Source organism: Chiloscyllium plagiosum, unplaced genomic scaffold (assembly GCF_037043375.1).
Source record: "Chiloscyllium plagiosum isolate Xiang-an unplaced genomic scaffold, Cpla_swu_hap1 HiC_scaffold_26, whole genome shotgun sequence".
In the NCBI taxonomy this organism is placed as follows: domain Eukaryota; kingdom Metazoa; phylum Chordata; class Chondrichthyes; order Orectolobiformes; family Hemiscylliidae; genus Chiloscyllium; species Chiloscyllium plagiosum.
The window spans coordinates 60,012,262-60,037,248 of NW_028270164.1; the positions used below are offsets into that span (position 1 = coordinate 60,012,262).

The 24,987-nt window shown below is 40.9% G+C and overlaps 1 protein-coding gene across 1 annotated transcript; it reads left to right on the top strand.

Moving 5' to 3' along the window:
• The first annotated feature begins 3,952 nt into the window (after positions 1–3,952).
• Positions 3,953–9,233, top strand: LOC148145192 (putative G protein-coupled receptor 139). Its single transcript, XM_087973797.1, has 2 exons — positions 3,953–4,019; positions 8,296–9,233. Exons 1-2 carry the CDS (start codon positions 3,953–3,955, stop codon positions 9,231–9,233), a joined length of 1,005 nt encoding a protein of 334 aa, XP_087829923.1.
• The last annotated feature ends 15,754 nt before the right edge of the window (positions 9,234–24,987 follow it).

Here is a 24,987-nt window from a genome sequence, read left to right on the forward strand (position 1 = left end):
TCTAAGAACTAACTGTCTTTCCAGCACTTCTTCCTCATTACTTTGGCACCTTTATAGCAACAGCATTTCTTCCTCTACCTCTGTTTTTACCAAAGAAGAAAACTATTAATTTAATCTTAAGTAGCTCACTTCATCTGGGTGCAAATCCTCTTGCTGTGCCAAATCGCCCCCCCACCCCTCTTTAATCTTCTACTAGAGTCATAGAGATGTACAGCACAGAACTAGACCCTTCAGTCCAACTCATCCATGCTAACCAAATATCCTAAACTAATCTAGACTTATTTGCCACCACTTGCCCTATATCCCTCTTCACCTTTCCAGTTGCCTTTTAAATGCTACAATTGTACCAGCCTCCACCACTTCTTCTGGCAACTAATTCCATGCGTCACCACCCTCTGTGTGAAAATGTTGCCCCTTAGACCACTTTTACTTGTATATCTTTCCCATTTCACTATAAACGTGTGCCCTCTAATTCAGAACTCCCCCACCCCCACCCCAACTTGCCTATTTGTCCGATCCATGCCCCTCATGATTTTATAAACCTCTGTAAGGTCATCCCTCAGCCTCTGACGCTCCAGGGAAAACAGCCCCAGACTAATCAGCTTCTCCCTATTGTGGAAATCCTCCAATCCTGCAAATCCTTGCAAATCTTTTCTGAACCCTTTCAGGTTTCACAAATCCTTCCAATAGGAAGGAGACCAGACGTGCACGCAATATTCCAAAAGTGGCCTAATCAATGTCCTGTACAACCACATCATGACCTTACAACACCTATACTCCATACCCTGAACAATAAAGGAAAACAAACCAAATGCCTTCTTCACTATCCTATCTGCCTGATATCTACTTTCAAGGAACTGTGAATCTGCACTCCAAGGTCTCTTTGTTCAGCAAAACTCCCCAGGAACTTACATTGCATAAGTCCTGATCTGATTTCCTTTTTACTACTTAAGTGTTCATTGAAGATTTGTGGTAACTCGATGTTATCTCTCAGTCTTTTTTGTTCATCCATCTTAATTCAAACAACGTCAGTGTTCTTCTTGGTTCACATCTTTAATCTCTATCTAATACCAGTTGCAAGCACTATATTTCTTCTTCGTCTTAATTTGCATCTCTTTTGTCAACTGGGCAAAGAAATCAGAAAAGCCAAATGTCGCTTAGAAATTCATGCAGCAAGCGAGAGAATTAAGGAGCCAAATTCAGCACTGGAGAGATCACTCTGAGGCTAATTCAAATCCACGCTGAAAGGTCTCTTCAGGGATAAAGAAATGAGTTGACTTAGGAGAAAAGGACATTTCACATCATGACATCTGGTAGTCAGCAGTTATAGGCAAAAAGTGCCTCGACAGCTGTCTTCACCAGACATTTGGAAGACGGAAAAGGAGGACTGAGGGAAGAGATCACACACAGGCTGGCTGGCGAGCAGGATGAGATTGAAACATTCGGTGCCATGAGCCTGTTTGTTCTCTGGAACCGATGAAACACCTTCAGTTTTTGTTGTCTACATTCCGTATCTAATATATTAACACATTATTTCTGAACTGTTAATCGTGAATGGGTGGCACGGTGGCTCAATGCTAGGCACTGCAGCCTCACAGCATGAGAGACATGTGTTCAATTCCAGCCTCGGGCAAATGTCTGTGTGGAGAGTGCACAGTCTCCCCGTGTCTGTATTTGTTTCCTCCCACAATGCAAAAGCTGTGTAGGTCATGTGAATTGGCAATGCTAAATTGCCCATAGTGTTAGATGGGGATAAATGTAGCGAAGGGGAATGGGTCTAGGTGGGTTACTCTTCAGAGAGTTGGTGTGGACTTGTTGGGCCAAAGGGCCTGTTTCCATACTGTAGGGCATTCAATCTAACTATCAGAAATTTGCTTACTGCCTACATTTAGGTAACTGAGTTTATCAATCCCGAAAATCATCAGACCCACATACCTATTTATACTGTGATTCATCAACTTTATTCAGAATATTCCATCCAATCAGATATACTTTAAGCCTTGCTGTTTTGATATTTGTTAAACTTTGATTTTGTAATTCAATCCCATTTGCTTCAAGCTATTATTATCTCCGTAACCATTCTTTAATCTTAATATCCATTTTTGATTGTTGACACATTGTTGTCTTCATGACTTTGTTTCCACCTTCAACTCTCTAAAAAATTCCCCAACAAAATCCCCGATACTACCATCTCATCACCATCGTTATGTATGTCCTGTTCCAACGGGAAGTACGCAACGATGTGGAAGTTGACAAACGCCAGATTATAGTCCAAAAGGTTTATTTGGAAGTAAAAGCTTTCAGAGCACTACTCCTTCCTCATGTAGCTCGTGGGGCAGGACCATAGGACACAGAATTTATAGTAAAAGATCACATATGCTTATACACACAAATTTTTACACAACATCACATTCACTCACGCAGACCCTCCCTCATACGCACACTCTCTCAGACTCGCAAAATCACACTCACACTCATGTACACACAATCAAGCATGCACACACACCCACTCACCCCCTTTCTCCCTCTCCCTTCCCCTTCTCACACTCTCTCTACCACTCATATAAGTCTACGAGGTGAATTTACATTTGCAGATTTATATTTGCTAATACATTCTATTTTATTCAAAATATACGCAATCTGCAGCCAGTCACTCCACGTGACATTTTATAAATTTCTACTTTGGAATTAGAATCGGTCTGACTCAAGGTTGGAATACAGACAGGCTCTAACCTCACACATGAAATGCATTGTCTGAGCTGAGATGTCACTTTTTTAAAAATACGTTAATTTAGCAGATATGTTACTTGAAAGTAGTTCTGGGATTTTCATATTAATCAACTGAAACCTGTAACCCATTCTAATTGATTAAGATTTTACAGCAATCAGGTTTGTTCAACATATTGCATCAGTTGGTTCCTTTACTATAAATTCTGTGTCCTATGATCCTGCCCCCTAGCTACCTGATGAAGGAGGAACGCTCCAAAACTTGTACTTCCAAATAAACCTGTTGGAATGCCAACTGATGTTGAGGAATCTTTAAGTAACGACAGGAAAGACAAAACACAGGTGGCAACACAGCAGTGTACTGTCAATGGAAGACTGATGCTGTGGGAGAGCTCACACATAACCCTTCAGTTGATATAACTAAAGGTTATGCAATTAACTAGAGATTGTGAATAGAAAGATATCTGAGTATGGCATATGTTGCTATGCTTTCATCAATTAGAATGGCTACAACAGATCGCAACAGTTGTATCAGAATAACTCTGCAAACTGCATGATATTTGCCTTTCCCAAAGACTGCGTCAATGTGAGTGATATTAATTGAGTTGTTACATTTGCTTTAAACATTGCACTCTTGTATGCTGCTGTAGCATATTGAAGTGCTGTATCAGTTTGTAATGTGGAATTTATTTCACATGATGTATTAATTCAAGTATGCAAACATAATCTCAGTGATCTACTGCTCTCATCTCACTAATTCAGAAAGAGGACAGCCTCCTCTGAGTGTGGAGTCAAACCGTTTGGACAGAGATACTGTCTTGTGATGCTTAAGGATACACTGTTCAGAGTCAAAGGAATGAAATCATTGGGGTAAAAAGAACTTGATCGAGATATAGTATTGACTATGTTTGAGAGAATTTCTGTATGTGAGGGTGGTGTGGGGATAGAGGGGAGTAGCATGTTTGGTTGTATTCACAATTGTAAACTGAATTTCCACAGTGAACCGTGTTACTAAATATATCCTCTCACAACAGAAAATTAACTGCATCTAGAATGCGTCCAATTTAAGTTAAAAACAATGAAAGATGTTGCAACCTCAAAATCCCCATGGTGATCCCACAACGTACAAATGAAATTACACCAAATGTTGAGCCCTGGATGGAATATAAACATACTGCCTGTCTCTCAAACTGGAAGTTTGAGTAATTTTCAGTTCAGACAGAAAATGCATTATCCAATTGGCAGTTTCGTGAAAATATACTATCTGATCCTTGTTGTTATTGGTATTCCTGGTAAGTGGAAATTGCAATTGTTTATGTTGATTTCGAACTTGAAATTGTTACTTATTAATCTAGTGGGAAATTTCCTGAAGTCACCCAATATTTGACATTATACTGTTGACTCAACTGCACCGCATTGTATCGATGATTTTAATCTGTCCCTCATTTCCTGACAAGCATGTTTGTCATTCATATGTTCCATATCAGTTTATTGTGTTGAGGGAAAACACATGCAATGTTAAAATAGACATCAGCGAAAGGCAACACTTTGTGTGAAGTTATTGCTGGAAGAGTCCCTCACTAAAAAGGTTTACAATCTATACCATTTTGATAATCAGAGCAGCTCTGACCCCTGTGTCTATGTATTTGTACAAGTATCAAAAAATATACAGCACAATTTAATTTTGGACCTCACTGCATTCTTGAAACGATTGCTTAATTTTCTGGAACTTTGACAATTTCTGACAAAAGTTGTAAAAACAAAGATAGGATAATTATATTGAGTTGTTTCAGCTGCTATAATATTGAACGAGATAATTATAGTAAAAAGGGATTAGAATTAGTGGATTTCTTGAAATTCCAACAGGAGAGCTTTTTTAAAATATTTAAATACAGGTGGTCCTGCAAGGGATGGTGCATCGCTGGACCTAACTCTGGGGAATAAAGGCAGACACAAGTTCAAGGTGAGGCTAACAGTAGAATTGAAACAACAAACCCAGAGAACAATGTATGTTTGGAATATCCAGGACAGGCTGCAAACAAAAAGAGCGATAAGAAATGCAGTTGGAGTTAAACAACAGACGCTCCAGAGAGCAATAGAAAGTTCGGATGTGGGGTGGAAGGGAAGGGTGGGGGGGCGTGTGGAGATATTCAGTAAAGCAACGGAACAGTAAAGATGGAGTATGAGAAATGCTGTTGGGCAAGATTAAGGAGATGCCAGAATATTGTACAATTAGGGAATAAACAGCTACAGAGTAAGGATTATTATGGAACAAGGGGCAATGTGTGTATGAAGCTGGATGACACTGGTAGAATGATAAATAAGCACTTCACAGCTGTCTTTACTCGAAAGGAGGACGATTCAAGATTAGAATTTGGGAAGATCTATCTTGAAGTTTTTGGGCATATTGATATAAAAAACAAAGAGGTATTGGAGGGTTTTGGAAGATTCAAATGTGGACAAAGCTGCAGATCTGGATGAGACATCTGGAAGGCTGCTGTGGGAGGCAACGGATGAAATTGCAAGGACCCCTGATCTAAATTTTCAAATGATCTCTAGCAACAGAGGACAGGAAATGTTGTCCCAATTTTCAAGTCGGGTGGCGGAAGTCGATCAGGGAATTTTATTGCAATGAGTCTCCTATCAGTGGCAGAATATAGTGAAGGAGAGAATTCATCTCTATTTAGTGAGGCAAGACTCGACCAGAGAGCGTCAGCATGACGTTTTCTTGCGTAACAAATTGAGTTGGAATTTTTGAAGATATGGTAAAAGCTATGGATGATCGTAAGGTGGTTGATGTATTTTACTGTATATGGATTTCACCACGATTTTCAAGAAGTTCTCACATGAGAAATGGAGATAGAAGTAAAAAGCTCATGGAACTCAGGGTAACATGGCAGATTAGCACAAATATTAGTTCCGTTTTAGAAAGCATAAGACGGTAGAAGAACGTTGTTTGCATGACCGGAGCCCAGTATTCAGTGGCATAGCAGAGACAACAGAGATCGCCTATTCCTCATTTGTGATATTCATAAATTCTGTAGATGATAATGTTAGGCTGTGATAAATACGTTTGTGAAAGTCATAAACATTGATGGAATGATTTAAAGTAAGGCAGAAAGTGTTAGTTTGCAGGAGAATGCAAACTGATTGATAAGATGTGCAGTTTAGTGGCAGATATAATTGATCTTTGAAAAATGGGAGGTGAAACATTTTGGTGCAAGGAACACAACAAGGGAGTAATAAATTAATGGCATCGCACTGGGAAGCATCGAAGAACAAAAGGATCCTCGGCCGGTTGCTGACAGATTCGTGAAGTTCGCAGAGCCATCTTTGATCGCATTGTTAGGAATGCATATACTTGTTTGCCCTTGTCAGTTGGGGTACAGTTTATCAGAGCAGACAGTTCATATTGAAGCTGTGTCGAACTTTGGGTAAGTGAAAGTTGGATAATTGTGTGCAGTTTTGTCCACAGCACTACAGAGGGTTTGAAAGGAGAATCGCAGGATGTTGCCAGAGATGAAGTATTTCACCTGTGAACAACTCTGAATAAATTCGAAATGCTTTCTTTTCAGGAGGGAAAATTGACCGGGGACCAGACAGAAGTGTTTACAATTATAAGCGACATGGTGACTAGATAGCAGCTGTTCCCTTGTATTGAAGGGTCTGGAGCCACAGGTCATAATTCAATGGTGGAAGTCAAAAGGTCGAGAGGGGACTTCAGGACAACACTTTTTCCAGCGAGGAGGTGACAATGATGTGGAATGCATTGCTGGTGATGATTCCTGAATAATGAAACGTCACAATCGTTATGAAGAAGAAACTGGAAACGTCATGACATTCAGGGTTATAGGCATAGTGTTGGGAAATGTGGTTCATGTCATTAAAGCATCTTGCAGTTGAACGAGATTGATCAGCCGATCATTTTCTTGATGGCTCTAACATTCTATGATTGCATGATTCTGTAATTTTCCAACTTTTCCATGTGTTCCCTAACCCCTTTCATTCTGATGTGGCATTGAACTCATGAATCTCGATCCAGCTTCAATTTGGTTAATAGCTCCAATATTCTTGTGACATCATGAATTTGAAAATTCTCTCCATTGTGCCCAACTGATTATTGGCATTCATCTTGTTTCACTCTATATCACAATATTTGCCTTTCTAGTGGTTAGTAAAATTTTAAACTCCTATCTTCCAGTCCTGATGTATCATTCTGAAAACTAGGTACCATCTCTGCCTCAGTACAGATGTTGCCAAAGCTGCTGAATGCTTTCAAAATGTCGCAATTTGCGTCAGATTTAAGATAATTCTGGTATTTTAATCTCTGTGGAAATATTAAGCTTTTAGCAGTCACAGACACGAGGAACAAATGTTAGAGAAATCACTTCAGAGTTTTTAATGCACACTGCATATTGTTTTAGTGACTTTGGCAGATTTGAGTTCAGTTTGTGCATGGGGAACATGTGCATGGACCTCCACACTAGGACAATCTAAACTATGAACAAGTGAGAAACACAGGTTCGGGTGGTGAGGTTCATTTCTGTGCAATGCCTGGTGATGAATATTCGTGATAAGAAAGAGAGGGAGAGAAAGAGATGAACTTTCTGATCACAGAGGTGCAGTTGGGTTTTATTTCCAGAAGGTATCAATTATATAGTTTGAACCACAGAACAGGGCTAGCATTCGGAGTGGAAGTGTGCAGTCTGAATGATAAACGAAAATAAAGATTCCTATCCTGTTGTGTGGTTTCAAACCATGGAACAGGACATTTTCGTGAGGAAACTGCATTGTCCATAATCTCAGAAAGATTCTCCCATCCTGCTATGCAGTCAGATTTTTTGGAGGATGAGGAATTAAGGGATAGCGTCGATTCTGAAACTCGATAAGATGTTATGACATCAACTGTGTTGTTGATCTGTGAGAAATGTGCTATCCTGGAGTGTTCTCAGATCTAGTGCATAATGGTACAGAATGCCCACATGACGTCCAGTGCAGAATGTATGGAGTCTGCAGAGCATTTCGGACAGGTGAGTGGAATTCCTGTTTAAAATCATCAAAGTGTACGATTCTCCCATTTAATTTCAGGGGAAGATCCAATACAAGGGAGGATCCAATCCCAATATGCTCAAAACTGCAGTAAACTTATTATAGCCACTCTGAACAACAGATGTTATCTGATCTGGATGGTGTTTCATCTTCTAGTGGGATGAGGGTGACCCTGGAATAGATTCTATTCAAAGTTAGTTCTAATTCTGCTTCAGGGTTCATATCTATTGTGTAAATTGGTGCATCCTCATTAAGGGTCTGATTAACTGATGCCTGTGCATATGGCATTTTGGGTGATTTCTACCAATAACTCTTGTTGTTGTCCATCCCTATTAAATTGAAAGGTTGTTGGTTTAGTGGCACATTGCACTTGGTACTGAAGACTATATTAATTGCAGGTTTTTAAATAGTCCAACTGAAGTCTGTTTGTATCTAGTTCTAGTCTTTTCACTATGAATGCATTCAGAGTATAATGGACTATAAATTATACTATTATTTTCTCTTCTGTCTCTTTTACAGTTAATTTAGTGGCAATTGTCATTCTATCCCGTGGAAAGTGTGGCCTTTGCCCCTGCACTACCAGATATCTCGTTGCCATGGCATCTGCAGACCTACTGGTCATCATCACCGAGGTCATGCTGTGGCGCATCATTTATTATTATGTCCCAGGCTCTTTCCTGTACATTACACCTGTATGCAGCATTGTAAATGTCCTGAGGAGTGCATCCACTGATTGCTCTGTCTGGTACACCGTTTGTTTCTCCTTTGATCGATTTGTGGTCATCTGTTGCCAAAAGCTGAGAAGAAATTACTGCACTGATAAAGTGGCCTTAATGGTTCTATCAATAACTTGTATTCTACTATGTTTAAGAAATGTTCCCCTTTACTTTACACTTGAACCTGGAGAGGTAGTCAACAATATTCCATGGCTCTGTTATATAAAACCAAGCTACTATACTGAACCTGGATGGCTGGGATTTGATTGGTTTGACAAGATTCTAACCCCATTGCTTCCGTTTTCCTTAATACTATTGCTCAATGCCCTTACAGTCAGAAATATCTTAGTGGTCAGTCGAATCCGTAAGGGACTAAAGGGTGGAAGCAAAGTGAACAATCATAATGACCCAGAAATGGAAAGCAGAAGGAAATCTGTGATTTTGCTTTTCAGCATATCTGGCAGCTTCATCCTTTTGTGGTTACTGTATGTTTTACATTTCTTATACTATAACACATCTCAAGCAAATACCAGAAATTACAACAATTCAGAATTCATATTTCAACAAGTTGGGTTTATGTTGCGAAACTTAAGTTGTTGCACAAATACATTTATTTATGGGGCCACTCAGTCCAGATTCAGAGAGCAGCTCAAAGGCTTTGTGAAATACCTGATTGCATCAATGATTCAAGTAATTCATCAACAAACGAACTGGGAGCAACCTAGAAGCAGGTCCCAGTGATTTCAATTCATTAATGGAGTATTTATCAATTGAAGATCTAAACAGAGACAAAAGAATGAATCATGCACAGATGACAGCATGCGACTGTGGTATTTTTGAGCCACACAGCAAGAGGCTTGGCACTGGCTTTGTGACAGGAGAAGGAAAATACTCCCTGAGAGGTCAACCACCTCAATATTTTTGAATCGGATCTGCCTTTTTCTCAAAAAATAAAAAATAAGTAAATGTGTCTTTCAGGAAATCAAAGCAATGTATATGCTGGAAGGCAACATGTGGATTTATTTCTTCTGCTCTCTTTTTTGAGGAATTCTCTAATGAGACTTTCTTTCTTCTAATGTGACCAGATTGTCATTATTTTCTTTTCTCCTGCTTAAATACTCCCCCTACCCCTGAATTCCTCACTTTCTCATTCTATCTTTTCCTTGGTTCACCCTAACATTTCTTTCCCTCTTATTCTTGAAATGGTGTTATGGTCTCAGTACTGGTGTTTTTAACAATGACCTAGCTACTTTCTTGATACTTCCCATCTTGCCATCTTCATGGTGACTGTCTATTGCATGAGCTGCTGTAAGGAAATCTTCACGATAGTTATGGCAGAATAGCACATTAGCATGGAAAGGTGAATACATGACTAAAATGGAACAAGTGAGTTGTCTTATTAGAAGACCCGTAGGGAGATAAGATGGAGCCTCAATCTTTCTTTTTACATATTATATGTTTGACTTGGATGATGGGGCAGAGACTGCTACATTTGCTCACGATGCAAAGATACGATGGAAAATAAATTCTGAAATAAATGTAATGCTGCCACAGAGGTTATGGAGAGAGTTTTCATGAAGTGCAAAAATGTGAAGGTAATTGCCTGCAATCTAGGGAGAAGTGCAAATGCTACTATGGAAGGAAATGGAAAAACAAGCACAGTCTGAGGAATGGTTTGAAGCGTTTTTGAGAGTGTTCAGGAATGTTGAGTTGAGGCTTCGATTAGCTCAGTCCAGCATCAAATGAGGATGCAAGCTCAAAGGGTTAAATTTCCCTACTGTTATTACAATTCTTCTGTTATTACGATTATCTACATGTAGACAGGAAGAACACCCTGAAGTAGCTGTGGGTTTTTTTGTCGTAAAACATGAATTGCAAAAGGCTGATATGACCATATTTAGGAACAGAATTAGACTATTTGGCACAGCAAGCCTGTTCTGCCATTCCATCAGGACAGATGTGGTTCTTAAACCCATTCTCCTGCCTTCTCCCCGTAACCTTTGATTCTTTACTCATTAAGAACCTATTAATCTCTGTCTTAAAGACACTCAATGATTTGACTTCCACGGCGCTCCTGAGAAATGATTTGCACAGTTTTGCCACTCTCTGGTTGATGACATTCCTCCTCATCTAAGTTCTAAGGTATTGTCCTATCAATCTGATGCTGTGCCCTCAAGCCATTGCATTTTCTAATAGTAGACATATCTTGTCTATGTTGTCTCTATTCTGCTTTCAATTTTGATCTCCACTTATTCTTGCAAACCTTACTGAATTAAAAAAATCTACAGTACTCCGTACTCCTCATTTGACAAGCTGTTCTTCCCCAACATTAATCTCTTAAACTTCATCTGTACTCCTGCCAAGGCCAGCACACCCTTCCTTAGATAAGTGAACATAACTATTCACAATTTTCCAGTTCACCCTGACCACAGTGGAACAACTTGTCTCCTGTATTCTAGACTTCTTGAAATGAGTGTTAGATTTTCATTTTCCTTGCGTACAGCCAACTAAAACAGCATGTCATCATTGACGGAATCGTGAATTATGGCTGCATTCATTATGGGAAATATTGAATATTATCACTAATTGAATGAAAATGAATGCAGAGGACAGGTGAATTTATTGGGGGAATAATGGATCTGGGTCAATTCCAACGTGCATGCTGGTACAAAGATTGACAAACCACTTCCAGAGCAAAAAGACCTCGTTAGTGGACAGGTTATGGAGGTTCAGAGTATAGCCTAAGCTTCTTACAGCACCGAAACAGATCATTCAGTCTAACTAATCCACGTTGACCAGATATACACTCTAGTATAATTTGACAGCATTTATCCCATATCCCTCAAAACTCTTCCTACTCATATACTGATCCAGGCACCTTTTCAGTGTTGTAATTGTACTGACCTCTACCCCTTCCTCTGGCAGCTCATTCCATTCACGCACCACCCTCTGCATGAAATTGTAGCTCCTTAGATCCCTTTTAAACCTTAACCTTCTCACTGTAAACCCATGCCCTCTATTCGTGGACTCCTGTACACTAGGAAAAAATACCTTGGGTATTTAGCACATTCATGCCTGTTGTGGTTTTACAAACGTTGATAAGGTCACCCCTCAGCCTCCAACATTCCAGGGAAAGAAAAAGCCCCAGCGTATTCAGCCTCAACCGACAGCTCGAACCTCCAGCCCTGGTAATAGTCTTGTACATCTTTCTGATCCATTTCAAGTTTAGCAACATTCTTATGATAGCCGGGCGCCAATATCTGCACACGGTATTCCGATGTCATGGACAACCACAAACTGAACTCCCAATTCTGATACTAACAAAACTATAAACAGACTTACCAAGTTTTACCCATTCAGCCAAACTATCCAAGTCATCCTGCTGCCTCTTAGCATTATTCTCCTACCACACACTGGCACCAAGCTTAGTCAGAGAGTCATAGAGATGGACAACATGAAAACAAACCCTTTGGTCCAACATTCAATGCCAACCAGATATCCTAACATGATCTAGTCCCATTTGCCATTATTTGGCCCATATCCCTCCAAATCTTACCTATTCATATATCCATCCAAATGCCTTTTAAATGCAGTAATTGTACCAGCATCCAACACTTCCTCTGGCAGCTCTTCCAGTACACATACAATCAACTGCGAGAGAAAGTTGTTATTTAGGTTCCTTTTATATCTTTCCGCTCTCGCCCTGAAACTATGTTCTCTAGTTCTGGACTCCCCCACCCCAGGGAAAAATCCTTTTCTATTTATCCTATCCATGCCACTCATAATATTATAAACCATTATAAGGTCTTCACTCAGCCTCCGATACTCCAGGGAAAACAGCCCCAACCTATTCAGCCTCTTCTTATAGCTCAAATCTCCAATCCTGGCAACATCATTGTAAACATTTTTGAAACCCTTTCAAATTTCTGAACATCTTTCTGATTGGAAGGAGCCAAGAATTGCATGCAATGTTCCAAAAAAGACCTAACCAATGTCCTGTACAGCCGCAACATGACCTCCCAACACGATTATTCAATGTTCTGACCAATAAGCGAAAGCATGCCAAATGTTAGTATTCTTACTATTCTATGTACCTGTGACTCTCCTTGCAAGGAACTACAAACTTGTACTCCAAAGTCTCCTTGTTCAGCAACACTCCCCCGGACCATACCATTAAGTGTATAAATAATGTCCTGCTTTGCTTTTCCAAAATGCAGCACTCACATTCATCTAAAGTAAACTCCACATGCCACTCCTCAGGCCATTGATCCATCTGATCAAGATTCAGTTGTTCTCTGAGGTAACCTTCTTTGCTGTCCACGATACCTCCAATTTTGGTGTCATGTGTATACTTACTAACTATACCTCATATTTTCATATCCAAATCCTTTATATAAGAGATGAAAGTAGTGGTCTCAGGACTGATCATTGTGGCACAGCACTAGTCACAGGCCTCCATTCTGTGTTGTCTGGAATGTGGAGATATGGCATTCAAACCCGTTGTACAGACCATAAATATATTGTGAAAAGCTGAGGTTCCAGCACTGAACCATGTGGTACCCCACTCATCACTGCCTGCCACTCGAAAAAGAACCATTTTGTTCCAACTCTCAGTTGTCTGGCTGCTAACCAGTTCGCTAACCATGTAAATACATTACCTCCCATTACCATGAGCTTTAATGTTGCTTACTAGTCTCTTGTGTGAAACCTTGCCAAAAGCCTTTTGAAAGTCCAAAAGCATAACATCCACTGGCACCCTTCCAAACTCTATTGGTCACATTCTCAAAAACTTGCAGGAGGTTGTTCGAGCACAATTTTCATTTCGTGAATCCATGCTGAACAGGACGATTCCATCACCAATCTCCAAATAATATTATTATTACATCCCTAATAATTGACTCTAGCATTGTCTTCGCCACTGATGTCAGCTTAACTGGCCAATAATTCTGTATTATCTCTCTCCCTCCTTTATTAAAGAGTGGGATAATATTAGCTTCAGTCCAGTCCTTTGGAACACTTCCAAAGTCTCTAGGTTGCTGTAATATGATTACTAATGTTTTTGCTATTTCCGAGGCCTCTTCCTTAACGTTGGGACACAGAGTATCAGACCTTGGGAACCTATGGGTTTTAGTCCCATCAATTTCCCCAACATCATTACCTGACTAATAAGGAGTTGCTTACATTCCTCCTTTATGTTTAACCCTTTGTGCCCTGGCATTTCCTGCGGGTTATTTGTGTCCTCTTTGGTGAAGACTTTTCAAAAGTATTTGTTCAACCAAGTATGTTGTCCAATAAGATTTTAACTTATTCTAACTGTACACACTTGCATCTGTCTTCAGTGGACTTTTTCTTCTCGCATATTGTTGGAATGAAGTTTCCAGAGACAATAAATTTTCAGGAGACTGCAGAGTACAAAGCGCGAGGTAATTTATTAATGCATGCACCGATACAATGCAAGGAGAAGTCAAAGACTATGCCAACTTTGGCCTCAATACCAGGTTTTGATTACCCTCTTGTTCTTCAGCTCAGATTGGAAGAAAAGTCAATGACACTCTGATTTTAAATACAAGTGAAGTGTTTTCTTAAATTATGTTATTCTAGTGACATTAAGGTGGTGGCACACTCTCTGTATACTTTTGGTCAATTCGTATTCGGCTTTTCAGCTATTATTAGAATTCCAGAGCATCATTCTATTGTAAGTTGCATGTTGCTTTGATCTGAATGGCCTCATTTTGGTGTATGGGGCACAGAAATCTCCTTGGTCAGCTGGAACCTTTTATCTCTCAACTATGACTTCTACGTCTGCTCTTTTGTACAAGTATGTAACAGAGTCTTCTTTGAGATTTCTCAAATGTCCAACAGTTGCAGCACCTTTGGGAATAGCAAGAGGAAGATTTGGTCAGAAACTTCACTAAGAGTCAAAAGCCCAACTCACATTCCTTGGCCATTTTATAGAAACTGATAACAAACGTTATTGGGGAGGTTCCTATATAATCAACGAAATGAGCAGTACTACAGTTCCTGGGAAGGGTGGGTGTTGTGAGACGTTTGTGCCGTATTTTGGCAGTGTGGTTGCTCTACTCCCTGACTTATTGAAGAAGTGCGGAAAATTACAGTGAATGTTGGTCTGTCAGAAGGCATTTGATAGACTAAAGCTGTCTTAACCGTTTCACCAGTTTTGGCCACACTTGATTCTGCAAGCCATTCAACATGAATGATGTTGGTATCAGTGCGGTGCTCTTACAAGACGAGGGCAGGAAAAGAGAAAGATCTACCTGGTATTTCTTTCCAGAAAATTGAATAATCGTTATCTGAAATATTCCATGATTGAGAAGGAAACGTGCTTGATGTTTGCATTGGAATACTTCATCATTTATGTTGTCAGTAATGTGTCTGAGACAATTGTTATTACTGATTGTAACCCAGTAAAGTTTTTGCAGAAATTTAAGGACAAAAAAATCCACGCTATTGGGATGTTTCTTATTGTTGCTGCAATTCAATTTGAAACGTCGACACTTGGCATGACGAGGGACACTTTGCTGACACTTTGTTGTGGTGAAGAAAGATTGAGGTGTTCATTGGCGGGAATACATGAAAGTGGTTCATTTGCATGTTTAAAGTCAATGTAATTGATATGCTTTATAATGTACTCAAGGTTTGTGTAAGGACTTGTAACTTGAGTGCCGATTGTCCTGGTGGTGGGTATGTTTGCCGAGCTGGCAAGTTAATTTGCAGATGTTTCATCCCCTGCCGAGGTGTCATTTTCAGTGGTTTGGAATCTCCCGTGAAACGCTGCTGTACTGTGTCTTGTGGACTTTATTTGGTTTTGCTCCAGTACATTGGGTCCAGGTCAATGTGCTTACTGTGGAGTCCGTGGATAAGCGCCATACTTCTAGGCATTCTCTGGCTTTCCTCTGTTTAGCTTGTCCGCTGATTGCTGTATTCTCACAGTCAAATTTGTGGCCCCTGTTATCTGTGTGTATGGCCACTAGGGCCAGCTGGTCATGGCGTTCAGTGGCTAGTTGGTATTTGTGGATGCTGATTGTTAGTTGTCTGCCTGTTTGCCCTACAAAATGTTTCATGTAGTCTTTGCATGGAATCTTATCAATTGTCTTACATATGATGTGTAATGGACCTTTTGTCCTGGTGAGTTGTTGTCCGAGCATGCCTGTCGATTTATGAGCTGTCATGAATCCTAATTGTTGGAGAAGTCTGGCTGTCAGTTTTAGACATTTTCGTATTAGGTTGTGTGGCTAATGAGTTCGGTCATGGCATGTCCTCATCCGTTAGGGATCTGCAGATCAAGTTGCAGGGATATCCATTCTTGGCAAAGACTCTGTAGAGGTGTTCTTCTTCTTCCCTGCGTAAGTTGGGTGTACTGTGGTGTGTTTTAGCCATTTTTACCAGTGTCCAAATGAAGCTTCTCTTGTGTGTATTTGTGAAGCTGCTGTTGCAATTCAGGATCTGGTCATTGTCTGTGGCTTTCCTGTACACTTTTGTGGTGCTTTCACTGACCAGTGTTCTTTGTACAGTCACATCCAGCAATGGGATTTGTTTATTGGTTTCCTTTTCTCTTGTAAATATGATCCCTATGTGTATGATGTTGATGATCTGCTGTGTGTTCTCGATTTCTGTTCCCCTAATGATAAAAAAAAGTGTCATTGACATATCTGATTGAGAGTTTGGGTTGGATTTGTGGGAGGGCTGTTCCAGTCTTTGTATCACTGATTCTGCTATGAGCCCAGAGATGGGTGAGCCCATAGATGTTCCATTGATCTGTTCATATGTTCGGTTGTTCACTGTGAAGTGTATCGTCAAGCATAGGCCTAGTATTTTGAGTGTGCAATCCTTGTTGCTAGGCTTCCCATCGTGTTGTCTGTTTTGTCTCTCTAGGAAGTTGGTACTGTCTGTCTGGCTAGAGTTTTGACAATTGAAGTGAACAGTGCCGTTACACCGAATGCTTTGTCCTTGTCTTTGTCTATGTTCTGATTTGTTTACGAATTCCTGTGATGGTTGTATGGAGTGTTTTGGACCACTGATAAGATGTTTTCGTTTTTGTTGGTATACTATTTAGTGTATTAATTGGGAGTTATTTTTTAAATGAAGCCAAGCTTGTGTATTGATTTTTTTTTTCACTTTAAGTGGGGAGGTGTTCCGATGATGTGGTCTCAAGAGATTATTTTGTTCTTAAAAGAGTGATTGAACGAGAGGCATTGAGCTGTCCATTGGAGAGTAACCAGTTGAGAGGCCTTGTTTTATCTTGACGTTTGGAACAATGGAAATAGCGTCCTGGGGTGTTCCCATCTCCCACAGAACACACTTTCACAGTTTTTCTTTAGTTTTTAAATTTAGTGGTGTAGAGTTGAAAAAATATATTTTCCTTCCCTAAATTGCAGCTAGAAAATGTTTTGTTTTTCTCTGCCTTGGCTTACCTATGAGTCAACACTATTTTTCTTCACCTACCTTTTTGCCAAGGGTGTGAATTATGAACTATCATTACGTTGGAACAGTTAATTATTAATTGTTCCTGTAACTATTTTTTCAGTTAAAATTTCCACCACATTTAAGTTATTCAAAATTCCTCTTTCTGCATTTCTATTTTAACCATAATGTTTCAGTAAATAGTGTTCTGCTTAACATTGAGTAAGTTGAACAGTCGAATTGCATCTTGAATGCATCAAGTCACATCTGTCTTTAAAATAAGAGGTTAGGGTCTACGCTAACTTCTTACAAAGTTTGGAGGGTGTCTGGTCTGGTGCATAATACTCACCAAAACATTGAAATCACCTTCCACATTCCACACACTTAAATGGTCTCTCCCCAATGTGAACACACCAGTATCTCAGTACTGTGGCTCTGTTGACCACTTTCCACATGTGGTACAGCTGCAGTGGGCAGAATCCCTGCAGTGAGGAAACAGGCCCTTCAGCCCAACAAGTCAATGCACAGGTGATTCGGAAGACCCAATGACTGTGTGAATGGCTTCGGACAATCTGAGCAGGTGAACAAACTCTCCTCGGTGTCACAGCATGAGTTTGCACCTCAGAATGGGATCTGAATTCCTTCCCTGTCTCCACACCTCTCCTCATTCTGACTATATTATATTCTGACACAATCTTGAACTCTCAACTGCAATATAACAGTGTCATTACATTGTTGGCACAACATTCTAATCAAGAACTGAGCTCTTAAAAAAATTCAACAATAAGTTCTTTGTTTGATTCTGTCTGCTCTGTTCTGATTCCCTGTCCGATTGCTAACTCTTTACATCCACATCAACAGTTGTCCTAACCCTGTGTGTTCACAAACTGTGTTCACAACAGTTGTCCTAACCCCGTGCTGCTCACAAACACAGCATCTTATTCCAATAAGATGTGTTATCTCGAAGCCTGTGTGAGGGTAGGGGCGTGTGGGGGTGAATCTCTCTCATGTACAATCTCACTACCTCTGTCTCCAATGAGCATTCTCACAAATAACTCCAATCTATATTATATATAATCTCACTATCCCTGTCTCATACACAATCTCACTCTCTCTATTATGCGTAATCTTATTGTTCATCTCGAATGTAAAATGTCATTAACATGCACTCCGTCATCGTTATGCATAATCACACTATCTCTCCCTCTCACACGTTCGCAATCTCGCCAGCTCTCTCAAACACAATCTATCTATCTCCCTCTTTCGTTCAGTTTATTTCTCATACACAATTGCACGATTTCTCTCTCATTAAAAAAACTCACTATATCTCCCTTTCATAAACAATCTCACTTTCTTTGAGACGCAATCTCACCACTTCACTATCTCTTTCTTGCACAATCTCTCACACTCTCTCTCTCTCTGATATACAACCTCATTCGCTGTCATAGTCAGTCTTACTATCTATCTCACATACACAATCTCACTATCTGCCTCTCTCATATATTTCTTTTATGTCTCTCTGTCCCATACACAAAAACACTATCCCACTATAGATTGTGTGTATATTGATAAAAAGATAGATACCGACAACAGACAGTGATACAAGTAAATGGACAGAAATATAGATCTCACCATCTCATATTCTCATGATGAAGGACTTTTACCCGAAACGTCGATTTTCCTGCTCCTCAGATGCTGCCTGACCTGCTGTGCTTTCTCAGCACCACGCTAGACTTGACTCTAATCTCCAGCATCTGCAGTACACAATGTCGCCTCATATACACGTGTCTAATACACTCAGATATTACAAACAGGATCCTTGTTGCAAACTTTGAGATTTTCCCAGCACAGGAGGAATTTGCGCTTTTTGCACTGAGCTTACGATTTACCAAACAGTACTGCTCAACTTTTCTTTTCCTCCTTCGAATTGCTGGCATGCTGAGTCAGTGCTTAGGAGAATGTAAGGGATGCAGCTGCAGGAGATCAGAGTCGAAGAGTGTGGTGCTGGAAAAGCCAAGCCGCTCAGGCAGCATCTGAGGAGCAGGAGAAGCGACTTTTCCGGATGAAGTACATATGCCTGAAACTTCGATTCTCATGTTCCTCGGATGCTGCCTGATTGGCTATGCTTTACCAGCACCACACTCTTTGAGTCAGTGATGAACGCTGCTGCAAAATGACAGTAGGGACCCAGTGTAATTTCCGCTCTTCAATGCCATGTCTGTGTCGGTTTCTTCCTACAGTTCAGGTGCAAGTTCGGTGCATTAGCCATGTTAAGTTGACCACAGTTTCCATGAATGTGTAGACTAGGTGGCTTATCCAGTGGAAATGCAGGGATTCGTTAGGGAATAATTGTCTGGGTGTGATGCTGTTGGGAGGGTCGGTGTTGAACAGATAGACCGAATGGTCTGCTTCAACACTGTAGGCATTCTATGATAATTTGCAAAATTTTCTAATTCAGATTTCCAGAAATTACTTTTCCAGATTCATTTTGGTTTTATAACCAGTCAAGTAAGATTCAACTTAATTTGAATTAGGTTAGGTATTGGATATAAGGGCAGTTTGAGCTGCAACAAAGATGAGGAAGAAATTGCAGGGTTTAACCCAGAATACTTTGGAACATAGAAGGGCGTGGCAATGTCCAATGTGAGTTGTTAAGAAGAGCTAGATTCTTTGCAAAACTGTTTGCTAAATGAAGGGCTTTTGCCCGAAACTTCGATTTTGCCTGTCCTCGGATGCTGCCTGAATTGCTGTGCTCTTCCAGCACCACTGATCCAGAATCTGGTTTCCAGCATCTGTAGTCATTGTTTTTACCACTGTGCCTGCAGTGCATTAGAAGCAGCGCGTTATGTTCTTAAGATGTGTGAACGTCTTAAGAACAACGCATTCATTTGAATTGCGTTGACAGTACTAACTTCATTCCTGGAATATGGGTGTCACTGGTAAGACCATCTGTCCAATTCAACGTTAGAACAAGGTGATGGCTCCTTTCCCATTAAACAGCTGCGGACAAGGTGGTGAAGGTGCAAGACCCGATGCTTTCAAGTTAGGATGTACAGGACTTTTACCCAGCAATAATAATAGAAACAGCAATTTATGCCCAAATCAGAATGTGACCTCAAAGGGATTTGGAAGAAATGTTTTCACGCACCTGCTGCTCTTGGCTTTCCAGGTTGTAGAGGTGACAGGCTCTGTCAAAACTCAAACATACAAACCCTTCTTTGATAACTTCCCGACTTGTCTTGTCTAGGGCCAAGCCTAGCGACAGGTTCAATTCCCTGACGGGCACTGGCATATACCTGCGTTTTTGCTACAATCCGGCAGCTTTCATTATCTCTTACATGCTGACCCCACGAAATACCAACATCATTCAGCTCAGTTTCACAATCAGTCTTTGTATTTTGTGCTTTCTCTCGCACATCTTTTTTTATAACTATTTGACCAAGTATTAGATAGTGAGCGATCATGTTCAATTAACACAAATCAAGGTGCCGATGGAATCCAAAGCACAGTTTTACAGTTGCCTTTATATACACAGTTCTTGCATTCATTAAATGATTATCACCATGGTGTTACATAGTTCTATTCAATTCAAAAAAATGCACGACATTTTTTCTGGGGAATCAAGCAATGGTGTAAACCGTTGTTAAATCTGATGGGATTAGTGTCCGTTCCGACCTTGCACGATTAAGAGGTGTTAGTCATTTTGTCTTTAAAGTTAGTAATGTTCGTAAATATACTGAACTTTTATGATCGAAGTAAATGAGAAATTATTTGTGAACAAAATAAAAGTACAGAGGATAATAAAGTGGTCTCCCGCTGCCGGGTCGTGAGATTTCAATTATTCTTGCTACTTTTGATCGTTCTAACACATCCACTCAAGCAATTTCACGGAGGCGCTATTGTGATAGTCACTTTATTAAATGGGCCAGCAGCCCTGTTTCTACTACTGGTGGGAACTGTTTGATGTTCTGCCATCTACTCAAGTCCCGAAAGGCGATTGCTAAGAGCTAATTGAAATCATTATCTTTCCAAATTTTGAATGGTTTGTCGAGACACAAGGGCTGGGGTGGTATTTTTCTGTGTAGGTTATGGGCTGACCTTTGATATTGAAATATGTTAAAAAATCAGTAATGGTTTGGAAAAAATAAGTTATAATTTAGGTTATCTTGAAGTAGTATAACGTAGTTTAAAAAACGCTGTTTATAAATGAATAAAAATGCAGTATAGTAAACATTGTACATTTGTGACTGAGTTAGTAAAGAGTTATGATTCAATGGAAACACGGTATAGTAACCATCGAATGCTTGTGAGTAAATTGGTAAAGAGATTCATAGTACAATATCTACAATATCTGACAGCCCCCTTTCAATTCTACTGAGACCCTTCGAAGAAAATCAGTCAATTAACCATAACTTAAATGTACCACTTGGATCTTTTAGGGGACGTGGTTCATAGTGGGGATGGTTCATACTTTCAAAGACGTACAGAGGGAAGTAGTTACATGCATAGTACAAAATCTGCAATTACCTATAATTGAAGAAGTGACTGTACTCAACCTGGAGGCCAATCAGTCACTGGTTCTGCTGTACTGTAGGATGTCCGTTTGATGTGAAAGGTGTGAACGCAAGTCTTCTTTCATTGGACCTTGACATCTGACTGGGTAATCTAATCTAATCTAATCTATTCTAGGACATCACACATGTGTTGACAATCGGGCTTCTGTAAGGCTATTGCCCCGCGTAGTCATGACTGTCACTATTTAAAACGGATTCACACCTGTTGTTTTGTTATGGTAGCCCTGACATTGCACAAAAATGCTGGCAAAGCCTGGGGCCGGGGTAATTCATCCTGATGGTATTTATCCAGTCGCTTTTCCATGATCTGATTCATTCTTTGCGCCAACCACAATAACTGTGGATGACGGGGCAGTGGAAGTTCCATTCCATCCTCAATAATCGGCAAACGTCTTAACACACTGTTTCTGTGAATTCTGCGCCCTGCTCCCAGTCAATGCTGGTGGGTAGCCCCCAATGGGGTCTGTCATCCTTGCACAGTACTTTGGTTATGTGGTGGGCTGTGGCCTTTCTCGGGGATCAGCTTGCACCCATCTGGAAAGCAAGCCTGCAATAAGAAGGACGTTTGAGTAACCTTGACAGCATGGGGACGAGAAATTATCAACTCTCAAGTGTTGGAATGCCCCTGGAGGTGCCAGTGCTTGCAGTCGGGGAACTGAAACTTTGGCTCCGGGGTTGTTCTTCTGCCAAGTGCATCAGCGGTCCACTACCTCTTCGACATATGTTCTAAAAGCTCGTCCTCCCCAGCTGTGCTGGAACCAGGCTGTCATCTAATCAGGCCCCAAGTGTCCCCATGAGTGGATTTGTTGTGCTAGAAATGGCACTAAGGAAGTGGACGCGACTGGTCATTTTAGATTATCGATGTCTCCAAGCTCCGTTTTTAAGTAGTCTGTACCCATTATCAATCTATTGAACAGTTCCGAGATGCTCCTGATGTATGGTAGTGTGGCTAATCCTTTTGGTTGTGGTATGTCTTCGTTCTGTGGTCTTTCTCTTAGGCATCTGTTGATGAAGTTGCGCGGGTATCCGTTTTTGGTGAATACCTTGTATAGGTGTTCCTCTTCTTTTTGCAGTTCTGGTGTACTGCAGTGTGTTGTGGCCCTTCTGAATAGTGTCCTGATGCAGCTACGTTTGTGTGTGTTGGGGTGGTTACTTTCATAGTTTAGGACTTGGTCTGTGTGTGTGGCTTTCCTGTGCACACAAACCAACAGCCACGCTCAGACAACAACTCACCACAACGAAGGACCCGATACCCAACATGAGCAAAACGAATGTAGTGTACAAAATACCATGCAAGGACTGCACAAAACACTATATAGGACAAACAGGAAGACAGCTAATAATCCACATACATGAACATCAACTAGCCACGAAACGACACGACCAGCTATACTTAGTAGCCACACACGCAGACAACAAGCAACATGAATTCGACTGGGACAACACTACTATCATAGGGCAAGCCAGACAGAGAACAGCCAGGGAATTCCTAGAGGCATGGCATTCATCCACAAACTCCATCAACAAACACATCGACCTGGACCCAATATACCAACCACTACAGCAGACAGCTGAAACTGACAACCGGAAGCGGCAGGGACCGACCACTATAAACACCGGAGAAAACATCAAAGAAGCGCTTCGCAGGAGGCTCCCAAGCACTGATGATGTCGCCTAGCCAGGGGACGAAACGTTTGCAACAAAAACTGTCATATGGTCCTTCTTCTCATGGACAAATAATATAAACAGTTTCCTCTTAATGAGGATGCTCAATACTGGAGCGGAACACAGTGTTCTCTTCAGGTCCTGGAATACTTCGTCTGGGTCATTGTCAGTGCAATGTGTTCTTCTGGGTCCCGTTTCTCTTTCAGGATGTTTGGCAGGAGCTGGGCTTGTTGAGTGTAAGAAACAACCCAGCACCGGTTAAAGTTACACCGACAGGAACGCCCTCAGTTCTTGGATTGTCTTAGGCTATTTGGCAGCCTGCATGGCTGCAGTCCGATTTTTCCCTGGGTATTTTCCCTTTTCCCATGGGAGATTTTCGGTCCTGAGTAGATTATCCCTTTCTGGGTAATCTGACCTTTCCAACACGGGCCTTATGACTTTACCATTGCATTTGCTTTAGCAAAGTCTCAATGTCTATCTCATGTTGTTTATCTTTTTCACAAGCTATCCGCATATCACCCATATACAGAATGATGACTAATTCGGTTGGCGGCCTTTCACAGAGGTGGTTTTGTAAGGCCATATGGTATACAGTTGGGACTGTTCTCGAATCCCTGTGGTGGTCGGGTCCATGTGCACTGCCATTATCAAACAGTAAAAGCAAATCACGACTGTACTGCAGTTGCAAGGGCTACCGGCTGGAAGGCGTTAACTATATCTATGATGGAGAACCACTTGTGGTCTGGTGTTAAGGCACTTGATATGGGAGAGAGGTCGTGGGGCGTTTTGATCGATGCATTGTTTGACTTGCTGGTAATCTATAGTTATAATCCATTCCGCACTTACCTTTCGCGTGAGCCACAGTTTGGGGGTGCTATGATTTTTACAAAGATCCCCTTTTCCTATAATGTCTGTATTATTGGAAGGATTCCTGGAATATACGTCGGTTTGATGGGATACTTTTTGGTACAAGGTGGAGGTATTGCTATAAAAGTCGTGGGTTCTATTTTCACTAACCTGCAGTCATCTTTGTCTTTAGCTCAGATGGGATGGTCTTTTAATTTTTCTTTTTGTAGGATTCTGATAGACCACGTTAACTGTCCACCATCGAAGTATAAAGATGAATTCAGTTAGGTGAGAATATCCATTCCGAGTAGCGGCTGGGCCACATGTCCTACGCATATAACAATTGCTAACTTGTGGGGGCTGAAATCAATAAAAAAAGAGTTTTGTCCTTTTAATTTCAACCCTGTCAGTTCTGTCTCTGTAAACTGTCCTCACTGCCCTGTCTAGAGGGAGTTTGCTTTCATAGTTCTCATGTTAATTTTGCTTTTGTGTCCCAAAGACACTCAATATCCAGGTCACCTGCCCTCATGGTCACATACAGGCCATCTCCCCTCTCCTGGATGAAAGGCTGCAGGAGCCAGAGGAGTACGTGGCTAGCTGTCTGTCTTTAGTCATTTTCCTGCTGCTGTTGGGCAGTTAGCTTTTAAACTGTTCAATGAGATTGGTCTTACTGCCAGTTTTTGGTGTCTCCTCTTCCTTACTCTTTATTATACGACTTCTCCCTTTTCACCATTATGAGCACCCGCTTAGATCAGCGGCCTTCCATCCCACAGGTATAACACTTCACTGGGCGTTTGTCTTGGGTCTTTCTAGGGTTATGGAAGGTCTGTCCTATTTATTCTAACTGTAAGGCTCGCAGTTTGGTGCCCATCTCTCTGTTGAGCTAGTGGGCCCGGTCCACCAATTAATAGTAATGAGTTCCGCTCTGGTCCCAGTCCGGTTTAGTTAGCTTTAACATTTCGGTGAGCTCAACTTTAAGTTCGGCCACA